The sequence below is a fragment of the Cyprinus carpio genome, chromosome A1, assembly GCF_018340385.1.
Source record: "Cyprinus carpio isolate SPL01 chromosome A1, ASM1834038v1, whole genome shotgun sequence".
NCBI classification, from domain to species: domain Eukaryota; kingdom Metazoa; phylum Chordata; class Actinopteri; order Cypriniformes; family Cyprinidae; genus Cyprinus; species Cyprinus carpio.
In genome coordinates this window covers 36,834,864-36,849,215 of record NC_056572.1, presented here as the reverse complement: position 1 = coordinate 36,849,215, position 14,352 = coordinate 36,834,864, and the positions used below count along the sequence as shown (strand labels likewise).

The 14,352-nt window shown below is 35.2% G+C and overlaps 1 protein-coding gene across 1 annotated transcript; it reads left to right on the top strand.

Annotated features, from left to right (window-relative positions):
• Window positions 1-12,145: 12,145 nt before the first annotated feature.
• LOC122147182 (B-cell receptor CD22-like) lies at window positions 12,146-13,319 on the top strand. The gene is made up of 3 exons (XM_042768497.1): window positions 12,146-12,199; window positions 12,596-12,719; window positions 12,802-13,319. Exons 1-3 carry the CDS (start codon window positions 12,146-12,148, stop codon window positions 13,113-13,115), a joined length of 492 nt encoding a protein of 163 aa, XP_042624431.1. The 3' UTR covers window positions 13,116-13,319.
• Window positions 13,320-14,352: the final 1,033 nt, after the last annotated feature.

The window sequence follows — 14,352 nt, the reverse complement described above, 5'->3', positions numbered from 1 at the left end:
GAGGACTAGTATTCTGCCGTGCGGAACTGCGGAAGGACTGATGACAGCATGGTTTGATCTTTTTTTTTGTCTGACCAATCAGAAGTGAGGGGAGTTTAATTCCCGCCCACGTGTAGAGAATCGAATATTCAAGCTGTTTATTCATTTTTCTAACCCTGAACGAAAAACTAAAAATTAAGCCGAATTCTTGTTTTTCGTTTTTTGCAAAAAATTAAAAAACGAAAAAGGAGCTGTTTTTCATTTTTCTACTTACAAAATTAAACAAAAAATCAAATGACCAAAAGATACACGGACCCAAAACGTACACGGACCAGAGAGTTTGTGGTGAAGGATGTCTGGAATGCTCATATTAAAGAATGAGCTGAAATCCACAATGCATAGGGCCCCATGGAGTCGAGGTGCTCTATAGTGTGGCCCCATGTTCACAGCATGATCTGTAGGCCAACTGGAAGGGATCTAGCAGTGAGTCTCTGATGTCCTTTAAGGCTAGGATACATAAAGCCGGTTAGGGCCATTGGCTAGTTTTTTGCGGCATGTTGCACACCTTGTCTCTCATTGGGCACCTGACATATTCTTCACAGATTGTAAGAGTTCGGTGGGAGCAAGGGAGGGTGGGTGGCAGCCCTGGGTGAGGTGTTGATGGCAGATTAATGGGCTTCTCAAACCTACTGTCATGGTCACCTGCTGGAGTGCCCTTGAGAACCACCAGGGGCCACTCCACCCCAGACCTCTGCCATTCCGTCAAAGACTTCATTGCCCATAATCCATTGCCTGGACTCCTCACTGATTGTCTACTGCTGTCTCATTACCTAATCAGTCTCACCCTATTTAAAGCCTGGTTTTTATCTCATTCAGTGCTCAGTCTATCTCATGATAGGTATTGCTTTTCTAAGCCTTTGTTCCTGTGTGCCAGTTTTTTTTTTAAATCTTTTTTCTCTGAAAAATTAACATTAAGTCATCAAGCCACAGCATCTGACATTTTTTACATATAAAGATTTTTATTTAAAAAAATGAACTGTTCTGCTGCGTTAACAACTTTGTGAGAGTTGAGACAGATGTGAGCTTGTATGGTTTGTTCCTGACCCTGTCAATCAAACGCAGATTCGGCAGGTATGCCTGTCTCGAAACACTTGTGAAACGTAGTCATGTGACATGGGTGTTTCGGAGCAGTGTTTCGAAACATCTGTGCTCCGGGATCTCGACACCATGTCGAAACTTTTCACAGTTTCGCGTCAACCATCCCTACCTTTTGCCTGTTTTTGACTATGTTTGTGGACGACCCCTTATCAAAAACTGTGTTTGGATCTTCAATCTTTGTATCCCCGTGCAGTTTCATGATACCTACACCAGAAAATGTTCAGGTCTTCAGCTAGTTGTTGTTTATTGTCTGATAATGAGTTTTTTTCATCCTTCCGTAGCTGTCTCAGTTTAATGGTAAACCAAGGTTATTCACTGTTAAATTTCCTGTGAGTGGTGGTGGGGATGCACATGGGTTCACAGAAACTTCAGTGAGTTTGACCAGGTTGTCAGCTGCGACTACAAATACACTCCAGTCTGGTTCCAGCTGTTCATGTCCAATGTATTTGAGAGGATTAGCAAAACAAATAACAGTGAACATAAATAAAAACAAGCAAAGCACGTAGGACCACTCTTCTGAAGTCGCCATTCACAGCGCCATCTTGGTTAGAAAGATTCTGTAACTGTGATATTAAATCATCCAATCAACTGTGATGTCAAATTAGTTGTGGTTGCTAATGATATTAAAGTTTTTCTGTTTCAGATCCTGACCGTAACAACACAGGGTCCAACAGTCAGTCAGGTCAGCTCATTCAGTGACTCTGCACTGCAGCAGTGATTCAAACAGAATCACTGATATTCACGTATTTTACTCTTTTGTCTCTGTTGTAGGACCTCTGGTGATATTGCACATATCTGTTGGTGTGATTTGTGGAGCTGCAGTTATCATCACAATGCTTATTTGGTAAGACGTGATTAATTTATAGATATAACCTTCAGTAAAAGAAAAAAAAATAGTTATAAGGGTAACTTTTTATACATATTAATTTTTTTTTTTTTTTTTTTTTTTTTTTAGGAATAACATTTAATTGATATTGACCAATTAAATATTATCACATAGTAGAAATGCATCAGGGTCCAATATTGTTATAATGCAAAATATTATTTCTTTACTCTTTTATGTAACACATTCATTGTTTTTAAGGAGAAGCAGGATGAAAAAGAGAAAAAACACACTTGAAACTCAGGTGAGAAAAATGAGTTTTGTAATCAATAGCCTCATTAATAACTAAGAGTTTTGACTTTATAGTGAGTTTATAATCATTAGTTATTTATTTTGTCTCTACTTTTGTCTCTATTTCTTTAATGTCAAAGATGAATCATTCCAGACCTGATCATGACAGATGCACAGGATCTGATGTTGAGTCGACTGAACCTTTATATGAGAATGTAACGCTAAGTTGTTGTTATTGTGAACGCTAATGTAATTATTATTGTTGCAAATGACCTAATAGTTATTGCATATTGATACATTTTTTTTAATTACATTTTTTCTCTATTCTGTTTTTTTTTTCTTCTTTATTGGCAAAGAGGAATCATTCCAGACCTTGTGATGTTGAGGTGACTGAACCTGTGTATGAGAATACAATGGTAAGTGTTTTCACTCATTACCTAGAATATCAAATGTCTATTCACTAAGGATATAGTGCAGACAATATAATTTACTTTTCAAGATCAAGTAATTCAATTCCTTTATACTGACCAGGACTTTGAACTTCATTATTTATTAATTTATTAATTTATTTTCAGCATGACAAGCCGTAGTGTTTGGGACACTGCCTTTTTCATCTCTCTGTGGGTGGAGCCCTGAATGATTGACAGTAGTGTCTTTATTTACAGAAATTTATTTACCAATTATTGGTTTTATCCACAGAGACTTGCAGACAATGAGCCTTAAATGTGCTTTAATTTTATTTGAGTGTACTAAAGCATAAAAATACCGTATGAACTGGTATGGAAACAGTCTTCATTTACAACAAACAAAAAGTGCATCTAAAAACTAATATAATCATGTTAAACCTCATTGTATGTAAAGTTTTACATATTCTGCTTATTCAGTGTATTTACAGATTGTATATTGCCTTTTTAATAAACTGTATTGCAGTACTGCAGCTTGTGTTTTGAGTCGTTCCTCTGTATTTACACGTGTTTGAGCAGCAGATGTCCTCAGCATCCTCAGGTGTTCAGAACATTGGCTGCATCCAAAATCTCATACTCTCTAGAGTAGGTACTCTTCTGAATAAGTCATTACTTTGGGGCTGCAGAAAGAGTACGTTCTATATAGTATGAACGTGTTTAGTATGAATCTGGATGTACTATGTTGTCCATTGTATGCACACTTCTGAATCACTCCTGAAGTAGTAGGTCATCCCGGTGATTTTTGTACTGTCGGACATACTACATTTGTCACATACAGTTTTTAGCCTACTATATAGAAAGTAAGTATACGATTTCAGATGAAGCCAGTGTATCATTTTACAGAGCAATTAGTTCAGTTGATTCAATTCAGAAAACTTCCTTTCTCACATCACTAGTCTGATATACAGGTGCATCTCAATAAATTAGAATGTCGTGGAAAAGTTCATTTATTTCAGTAATTCAACTCAAACATTTTTAGTGAATTGTTGGCCTTCTGGAAAGTATTTTCATTTACTGTACATGTACTCAATACTTGGTAGGGGCTCCTTTTGCTTTAATAACTGCCTCAATTCGGCGTGGCATGGAGGTGATCAGTTTGTGGCACTGCTGAGGTGGTATGGAAGCCCAGGTTTCTTTGACAGTGTCCTTCAGCTCATCTGCATTGTTTGGTCTCTTGTTTCTCTGACAATACCCCATAGATTCTCTCTGGGCTTCAGGTCTGGTGAGTTTGCTGACCAGTCAAGGACACCAATACCATGGTCGTTTATCAACTTTTGGTGATTTTGGCAGTGTGGGCAGGTGCCAAATCCTGCTGGAAAATGAAATCAGCATCTTCAAAAGGCTGGTCAGCAGAAGGAAGCATGAAGTGCTCCAAAAAATTTCTTGGTAACGGATGCAGTGACTTTGGTTTGCAAAAAACACAATGGACCAACACCAGCAGATGACATTGCACCCCAAATCATCACAGACTGTGGAAACTTAACACTGGACTTCAAGCAACTTGGGCTATGAGCTTCTCCACCCTTCCTCCAGACTCTAGGACCTTGGTTTCCAAATGAAATACTGGACTTTTTCTCATTTGAAAAGAGGACTTTGGACCACTGGGCAACAGTCCAGTTCTTCTTCTTCTTAGCCCAGGTAAGGCGCCTCTGACATTGTCTGTGGTTCAGGAGTGGCTTAACAAGAGGAATACGACAACTGTATCCAAATTCCTTGACACATCTGTGTGCGGTGGCTCTTGATGCCTTGACCCCAGCCTCAGTCCATTCCTTGTGAAGTTCACTCAAATTCTTGAGTAGATTTTGCTTGACAATCCTCATAAGACTGCGGTTCTCTCGGTTGGTTGTGCATCTTTTCTTCCACACTTTTTACTTCCACTCAACTTTCTGTTAACATGCTTGGATACAGCACTCTGTGAACAGCCTGCTTCTTTGGCAATGAATGTTTGTGGCTTACCCTCCTTGTGAAGGGTCTCAATGATTCTCTTCTGGACAAATGTAAGGTCAGCAGTCTTCCCCATGATTGTGTAGCCTAGTGAACCAAACTGAGAGACCATTTTGAAGGCTCAGGAAACCTTTGCAGGTGTTTTGAGTTGATTAGATGATTGGCATGTCACCATATTCTAATTTGTTGAGATTGATGGATTTTTTTGGTGTTTTTTTTTTTTTTTTTTTTTTTTGTTAAATGTGAGCCAAAATCATCACAATTAAAAGAACCAAAGAGGTAAACTACTCCAGTCTGTGTGCACTGAATTTATTTAATACACAAGGTTCACAATTTGAGTTGAATTACTGAAATAAATGAACTTTTCCACGACATTGTTATTTATTAAGATGCACCTGTATAATGATTCAATGAAACAATCCAGTGCTCAGCACCCTCTACAGGAGAAACTTAAGTTACACTACTCTTGGGTCACACAAATGTTTCCTCATCAACTACATATTTGATGCATGTGAGCTTCAAAGGCTCATACTTCCTGCATTACGTGCTTCAGTCAGAGAAACAAATGCCTTTTGATGTGAATGGATAGTTTTTCTAGGTGCAATAATATCAGTAAAATCTGCCTTGCCTGTGACGTCAAGCAATCATCTGTCCATCATGAAGGTCACATGATCACACAGTCAACACCACTAGTGAGTTTGCACACGGCTTGTTTTCTCACCTCTCTCGCTAGAGAGGAAACTGCGTTTATGGCCATATCTTATATCTTGATTCACAAGATAACCAGCAACAACGGAAGGGACACTGGGCCAGAGTCAGAAATAATAAATAAATAAATAAAAGATGAAACCATGATGAAGATCAAACGATGAAAACCTTTAATTAAGTTAATATAATTAACTGTTATATTGTGTTAGTTTTACTTCATTAGCATGTTTAAGGCACTTTTACTAAATTATCCAAAGCTTATCAAATTAAAAAATCAAGCAATTATTTTCAGGAACAGATCAATATACATATAAGATTGAAAACAGAATGATCATCTTTAAAGACTGATTTAAAGTTTCTCTCAGTTGAAATTTGAATTCTTGATGTTATTCTGATGTCGTCTGTGTGATGACACCCAGTTTTCTTGTTAAAACTCTTCTTCTGCTTTATGCTGTGAAGTGTTATATCCTCCTGCTAAAACATAAGGTGTTGCCTACATAAAAACCCCATTACGGGTTTCATCCTGATCATTTGTAGTGCTGTCACTGGTCATGAGTGTTGGTGAAACGGGTAAGAACATGATTTTATAATCATTATGTAGACTGATTATCATCTTATATCGTTTGTGTGTTAGAGCTTGACCGGGGCTAGTTGTCACAAGTGGAAGTTCTCAGTAACTATAGGTTCAGAAGTGGTTTTATATGTTGGTAGCAATCACATTGTCTCACACTAGATTTTATGTCTTGTTTCCAGCCTAAATATCTACAAATTCTTACACCAAAAAGGATTTTCTAGACAAGAAAAAATTAGTCAAAATTAAGTGAGTTTTTGCTTGAAACAAAGTAAATAATCCGACAGTGCGGTAAACAAAATAATGTCATTTCAAACAGAAAACAAGATTATTTTGCTTATCCCATTGGCAGATTATTCTGCTTGATTTTCAATATGTAAGCCTGTTGAAAGACCATCTTTCCCCAGTGTAGTGACGGGGACACTATACTGTCAAGAAGCACCGTCTTTCAGATGAGACGTTAAACCGAGGTCCTGACTCTCAGTGGTCATTAAAAATCCCATGGCATTCTCGTAAAGAGTAGGGGTATAACCCCAGTGTCCTGGCCAAATTAGCCCCTTGGCCTTTGTCAATCATGGCCTCCTAATAATCCCCAACCACTTGATTGGCTCTGTCTCTCTTTCCTCTCCACCTGTAGCTGGTGTGTGGTGAGCGCACTGGTGCCGTTGTCCTGTGGCTGCCGTCGCATCATCCAAGTGGATGCTGCACACTGGTGGTGGTTGAGGAGAGACCCCCCCCACATGATTGTAAAGCGCTTTGGGTGTACAACAATACACAATAAAGTGCTATATAAAAGCATCATTCATTCATTCATTCATTCATTATATGTTGTGTTTTAGATGTTGATGTCACCACCGGGTTTATTCTGTAGTTTAAGCCACAAGATGATCTTTATCAGCAGCTTTTATTAGACGGAGCCAGATTTGCACTGGCTAGAAAGAGGAACCTCATAGAAACCAGTTCAGCCAATAACCAGCCTCAATATGCACCGACATCTAAACAGTCAACAAACTGTAATATATACATCTTTACTAATATTACAGTAAATGTTTAAAACACTCTTTACAGAAATAAAACTACACTGTAAAACCCGACAAGTCATGTAACTCAAACCGTTTGAGTAAACCGATTCCCTTAGCTTAAACCATGTAAATTTTAAAACGTTGCAATTAAGGGATTAATTAAGTGCTGACTGAGCATTAGAGATGAACAGCTGCTGTTAACAAACAGAATCACTGAAGAAAAGAGAAACACAAGAACTACTACAACTGACTTCAGACACAGACGACGATGAAATCAACTGAAATACAAGACGTCATTAAATCTCTCAAGATCTCAGCAGAGCAGTTTCACTCATTTCTAACCTGACTTTATTTCTGTCAGACATCTACAGAAGATCTTATTGAGAATTAACTAAGGTTTAGATGTTGATTTATTGTTTCATTTGAAGTAACCATGTTAGAGATCAGTGTTTGCTTTAGTTGGGCTCTTGACCCTTGACTTCTGTTTTAGTTTTTTTTATTTATTTAGCTGTTGTAACCATGTGTTCCTGAAACATGTTTGTTATACCTCGAAAGCCCAGAGAAAATATCACAAGGTGTTGGTTGTTATACTGTATATTGGTGATGATAATCATTGATTATTGAACTGTTCAGAGTCTATTCTCTGATTAAATAGGTGTTGTGTAATAAATTGGCTTGATTATAGTAAAAGTGATTCTAAGAGCCAGTGGTTCTGTGATAATCAGTTAATATAAAGAACTTTCCAAACAGTTTGTGCACATACAACTTCCTTCTACAGTGTCAATCAGTCACACACAGACATCAATATATGAACCTCAACAATGGTGACCCTATTTTTTTTTATTATTATTATTATATATATATATATATATATATATATATATATATATATATATATATATATATATATATATATATATATATTTTTTTTTTTTTTTTTTGCAATGCATTTTCGAAAATTCCAAGGGTCATTTAAAAGAAAGAGACAAAAGACAATATTGTTGATCACAAAAAAAAAAAAAAAAAAAAAAAAAATATTAACACCATGACTTGGTTATTTCTTAACAGCATGACTCCTGTAGATGACTCTCCTATGGCTTGCCGCTCTTCTTTAATTGTTTTTTTTTTTTTATCCTGCTGCTGTCAAAGTGCTCCCGCTCACTGATAAAAATAAATAAAAAAGCAAAAGTTGCATATTGGTAGAAACAATGGTTATTTATAAATAATAGCAGGATGTCATGTTTCAACATTTTTTTCCTTTATAGAATACTTACGGTACCTTAAAGATGGACACATGTTCCACAACAGCAAGAGCACAGATGATGGACTACCAGAGAAAGAACTGAGATTTATCACAGCTCAAATAAGCCAAGCATCATTTTGCATGTTTAGTTTTTTTTTTTTTTTTTACAACAAAATCAAAAGTGCCTTTTCTATATTAAGCACAAAACTATTATTTTTAGAGCAATGGTCTAACATTATGGATAAACTATTTCACATTAAAAACAATGTGAATACGACACCATGCAGAGCACAACTAACAAACAAGACCTACCTCTGGAAAAAGGACATCCATAATGAATCTGATGAAGTTGCAACCTCTCTGTATAGATATTATTTCTTCCCCTGAAGAGAGAAAGAGATGGGTGTTTTAGTTTAAGTTTAGAAAGAGAGATTTTAATTTTCTTAAGTAGCTAAAGCAAACACACACCTTTATGAGATACAAGTTAAAGATCTAAAGCCTAGAGTATGATAAAACACACATTAAGTGCACATATTTGTCCAGATCAGTAAGCTATTTTAAGAAAACTGTATATTAAGATATACATTAGAGAATTAGATAATCTCATTTATAAGAAACAACTCAAACCAAAATCTACATTCAAACCATATGGGACCAAAGTTTTTAATGTGTGTTTTATTACGCATGATGTATGTATGTATTATTTGACAAAATACTTGAGTGAGTGTGCAGTTCAACTCTTTTTACTTAGAGACTTAAAGATTTGCATACATACATACATGTCTATTATAAATGTGTATTTTGCAGAGGTGGGACTTTCAAGTCACAAGAACGTTTTCAAGTCATATCCCAAGTCCTCAAAGGGTTAAAGTTAATGAAATAATTAAGTGACTAATTAAGTGATGATTGTGCATTAGTTATGAACACCTGCTGTTAACAATCAACATCACTGAAGAAAAGAGAAACACAAGAACTACAACTGACTTTAAGCACAGCCTTGGATGAAATCAATTGAAAGGAAAAAAAAAAAAAAACTTTGCCACCATAATTGTGGTCAGTATTTGCTTCAGTTGGACTCTTGAGCCTTTTAACAGTTTTGATAAATTTGGTTCTAAGCAAATGCATTACTGTTTCACAGCAAACATTTGGGCAATGTTGAAACAAATCTTGAACTAGCAGGTAACTTATGCTTTTGATGACTGTTTGATCTTGATATAAAGTTATTTCTTATTCTTTGAAAAACGTCGTACTTCATTATGCAAATGCCACCATAATACTTCAATATTTAAATAAATAAATAAATAAATATAAATTTTACAAAAAAAAAAAAAAAAAAACAGTGTTTAGGGTTAGGCATTTAGCCATGAACATTTATCATATGATCCTCAACAGTGGTGACAAATAATTATTCATGCTGCAGTGCATTATGGGAGTTTTTCATGTATTGCAATATGAAGCATTTTGTTGATTTTCACCATTGTACAGATTCATATGCTGGTTCTTGATATCTGTGTGTCTAAAAGTACTGGAGTTCAAATTTCTGTATGTGCTACACAGATTTAAAATTTGTTCTCTATAAATATTAGAGCAGTACTTTTTATGCGTGTTGTAATTTCACTGGGATGATTATTCTTAACCTAAACGTATGAAAAAAAAAGCATTATTTTGAACAATCACACCAGCTTGTCACGACTATACCGTTATTGTACATCACTGAACTATCTTCTCTACAATACCACATAGAGAGAGACCTAGCACAAGTCAAGGGTCAAGAGCACAGCTAAATCAAATGCTGATCTCCATGATGGTTGCATCATTTTAACCAATAAAACCTCTGATTCTCTGTAATTCTCAATAACACCAGGTGATCATCACTAATGCACAATCATCATTTAATTAGTCACTTAATTATCTCATTAACTTTAACTCTTTGAGGATTTGGGATATGACTTGAAGACTTGCTTTTGACTTGGAAGGAAGTGAGAAGACTACGGGCAGCATAACCTACAAATTGTATTAGTTTTCATATAACACATTTTACTAGTTAGACTTTTTCCAGACTATAATTCCTGACTAAATGTATAATCAGGTAAAACATTACGAAGTTTCATTTACATCATCTCAATGTTTTTATTTTGTGATGTGGTTTTTTTTTTTTATTTGTATTTTTTTATGTTCTATAACATAGACAGCTCTGGTGTAAATATTTTTAATGTGTTATACCCCGTCATTGGTGTTTGCAATCGTCTGAGGTAAAAAAAAATATAAAATAAAAAAAAAGTGTATCAAGTAAGCTGTAAAAATCACTGACAATAAATGTGCTATGTGGTAATTGTGTTCTTTTTTTCCTATAAATTACTAATAGTATCAGTGACCATCACAATAATGTTAATAATGCGATTTATTTGTGTAAACAGCATGCTTACTTGTTTTTATTTCAGATAAATAATAACCTGTTGAAAAGCAAGCCAATGCAAATAAGCAGCCCACTCAGGAACATGCAACACAGCTAAGACCAAGCGAGGCACACACTCCCATCTCTTCAAAGTCTCTTCAAAAAAAGTATGTCCTTAAGAGCACATAAACAATATACATTTTGGAAATGCTAGGTATGTGACGTTCATTTATATATTTCAACATGACACATGGGCCTGCATTTATTTGATTCAAAATACAGATAGTTGCATTTGCTAAAGCAGTAATATTGTGAAATATTTTTTACTATTTAAAATAACTGCTTTCTATTTGAATATATTTAAAAAATTAATTTATTCCTGTGATCAAAGCTAAATTGTCAGCATCATTACTCCAGTGTTACTCCAAGTGTAACAATATACACTATACCATTTAAAAGCTGGGATATATATATAATATATATATATATATATATATATATAATATAGAGTCAGATATATATATATATATATATATATAAAACTTTATTTAGCACACGAGTGATGATAAATACAATAATCATGTTAGAAACGATGCTGTTCTTTCAATTAATAATAATAAAAAAAATCTTCAAAATTATTAATAATAATAATAATAATAATAATAATAATAAATGTTTTTTTTTTTAGAGTAGCAAATCAGAATATAAGAATGATTTCTGAAAGATTGTGTGACTGGAGTAATGATGCTAAAAATTCAGCTTTGAAAGTCAGCTTTGATTGTTCCTAATAAACTGTTTAACTGCACTCGCAAGTTAATCTCAAGTTATTTTGTGGGATAATTAAATATAATCTAAATAAACTACAAACATAAAAATATATATACATTTATTTGTCCTCACATTCTTTCTTGTAACTATTCCCTCTCGGTCACTCACCTGCCTGAAAGGCTCATTATGCAGCTTATTATGTGGGTCTTTGTCTTCTCAGGTGTGAATAATAAAAATATTCATGATAGTTGACGCCTACTCGCATATGCACTTTTGAAACAAAAAGTGTCTTAGAAATTTTAAATCAATCTATTGTTTTCTGTGAGTGATTAAACAACATATTTTGAAGCAAAAATTCTAGGCTACAAGCTCCAGGTTTGACAGTCTTGTGAACAAATGTTCTATATGTGTTTTACGACCTTATTTCAGTGACTTCAAAATTGTATTTTTTTACTAACCACGCATAAACGTTGTTTTCTCAAAACACAATCATGTACATACATGCTATCTACATATTATTGTAGCCCAGTTTGTACTGATTACAGTGTTATTAGACTTTAGCCATGTATCTATTTATAAGCAACTGAAAAAAGAACAAAAGTCAGGGGATGTCAAAACTTCTCCAGGCCCCCAAAACCCCCTAGACCTCAGAGGGTTAACATACCTCAATTCGTATCGCTTCAAGAAGGTCTGCTGCTATCATACATATAGATATGGTCTGCTGTTCTGATATATGAGTAGTATTATATGTTGGTGTGGAGGATTACCCTACTGGACACATGAGGAACAACTGGGGTGTAAAACTGCTTGGGGCGTATATCTACCGGCTCCAGGTCTGCAGCCTCCCCCTACTTTTAGTATCTGGGAGACAAACAGCAGAACTGCACCATCAGACTGAGTCATGTGACACAGAAGGACCAACACATGTACTTTTTCAGATTCATCACTAATGTAACAGAAGGAAAATGGACTGGTAATCCAGGAGTGACTCTTACTGTCACAGGTGACTTTCATGAGGCTGAGCTCTTCTTCTGTGCATTATGTTGAATAATAATCAGTGTATGACAGCAGCACTAGATATAATGTGTGTGTTGTGTTCAGATCTTCAGGTGGAGGCTCCTGAGAGAGTGACAGAGGGTCATAATGTCAGTCTGACATGTAAAAGCAGCTGCACTCTGACTGACAGAGCAACATTCATCTGGTACAGAAACTCACAGTCATTAACTGAGAGAAGAGACAGAAACAATCAACTCCTGCTGCTGCAGTCAGTCAGAAGAGAGGATGCAGGCAGATACAGCTGTGCTCTACATGGACACAGTTACATCTCTCCTGCTGCTCATCTCAGTGTCACCTGTGAGTACAGATTCATTAGTACTTTTTAATAACTTGTTGAGTTTATGTTTGGAACTACACATTTAATTTTTGTCCTCTTTAGACCCACCAAAGAATGTCTCAGTGTCTATAACTGGATCTGGTGTAATAGTGGAGGGAGATTCAGTGACTCTGAGCTGCAGCAGTGATTCAAATCCTCCTGCTCTGAACTTCAGCTGGTTTAAAGGAGGAATGTTTGTAGGATCTGGAAGAATCTACAGCATCTCAAAGATCAGCTCTGATCACAGTGAAGAATACAAGTGCAGATCCATCAATGAACATGGAGAGAAATACTCTGATGCTGTGACTTTGAATGTCATGTGTGAGTGTGTAGAACAATACATCATGTCTATTATAGTTTTCAGTAAATTTTATTAGCAAATAAATAAATAAAAACTGTATTCTTTTGTCTCAGTTGGAGTATGTCTGGGGATATTTTATATATTCATTGGAATGGTTTGCGGAGCTGCAGTTGTTATTATCATGATGATGCTGATTTGGTAAGATGTGTGTAGTATTTGTTTGCTGGTACATAATTGTATTTATAACAATAAATACAGCAAAAACTTTTTTTTTTCATCTTACAAATACAATTATTATACAAATGACTGTCCAGTGACTTCAAGATTCTGTTGTAATGTTGACTGAATCTATATATGAAAATGTAATGGTAAGTTATTGTTATAGTTATTGTCTGTTCCCTGTACAGTTATTGTCTGGATTTTACAAATATTTTACTATTATAACTATCATCATCATTCTAAAACGGAATATCCAAAATGATCTCTTTCCATACCAACAAAATGAAGAATTTTTAACCATGCTTGCATGTTTAAGTATTCATCTATTTATTCAATCCTATTCACCTGGGTTGTCTTGCCTTAAAAATGCACTTTATAAACACACACACACACACACACACACACACACACACACACACACACACACACACACACACATATATATATATATATATAGAATAGAATAGACTTGGTAGTCTAAAAAACTGACAATGCAACATTTTTGATGGTATTTCATTCAGTACATCAAAGGAGAATGCATAAAATGTAATAATTACACTAACACACTAAGGTTGCACCAGACTTCTGCAATGTGGTTAACTCTGCTGAGACTTTTAGCATCTACTACAATCCATGTACAGGAGGATGCTTTTGAAAAAAAAAAAAAAAAAGACTGACAGGTCTAGTAAAGTTGCTAAATATCAACCAGAAATTGAAAGTGTGTTATTTATTATTGTATTAATGGTCTAATTCTTTCTTTCTTTCTTTCTTTCTTGACAACTTGACAAAACACAACTGTGAACCTACAGTTCTTTATACTGTAGGTTAATTTTGTATAAAAACAGCATCCATTATGTGAGTCTGAGCCAGTGAAGATGCCGTACTTTGTGTGGTCTTTTCACCACCTGCTGGTGATCATGTAACAAGGCAGGGTGGTTTTCTTTTTTTCTTAAATGAAGTAAAAAAAAAATCCTGTAAAAAATGGCCACCTTCTGACAGTAACATACCGATTTTTTCATTGAAACAGTAAAATCCCATAGAAAACAATGCATTCTGGGTAATATTTGTTGTTTTCAAGAAAGTAACCTTCTGCA

Excerpts from the sequence above, each read along its gene's own strand:
- LOC122147182 (XM_042768497.1), top strand. The coding sequence starts at position 12,146 with ATGAGGAACAACTGGGGTGTAAAACTGCTTGGGGCGTATATCTACCGG. Across the intron at positions 12,200-12,595 it reads CGTATATCTACCGGCTCCAG|AGAAGAGACAGAAACAATCA; the intron begins GTCTGCAGCCTC and ends TCATTAACTGAG. Across the intron at positions 12,720-12,801 it reads TGCTCATCTCAGTGTCACCT|ACCCACCAAAGAATGTCTCA; the intron begins GTGAGTACAGAT and ends TGTCCTCTTTAG.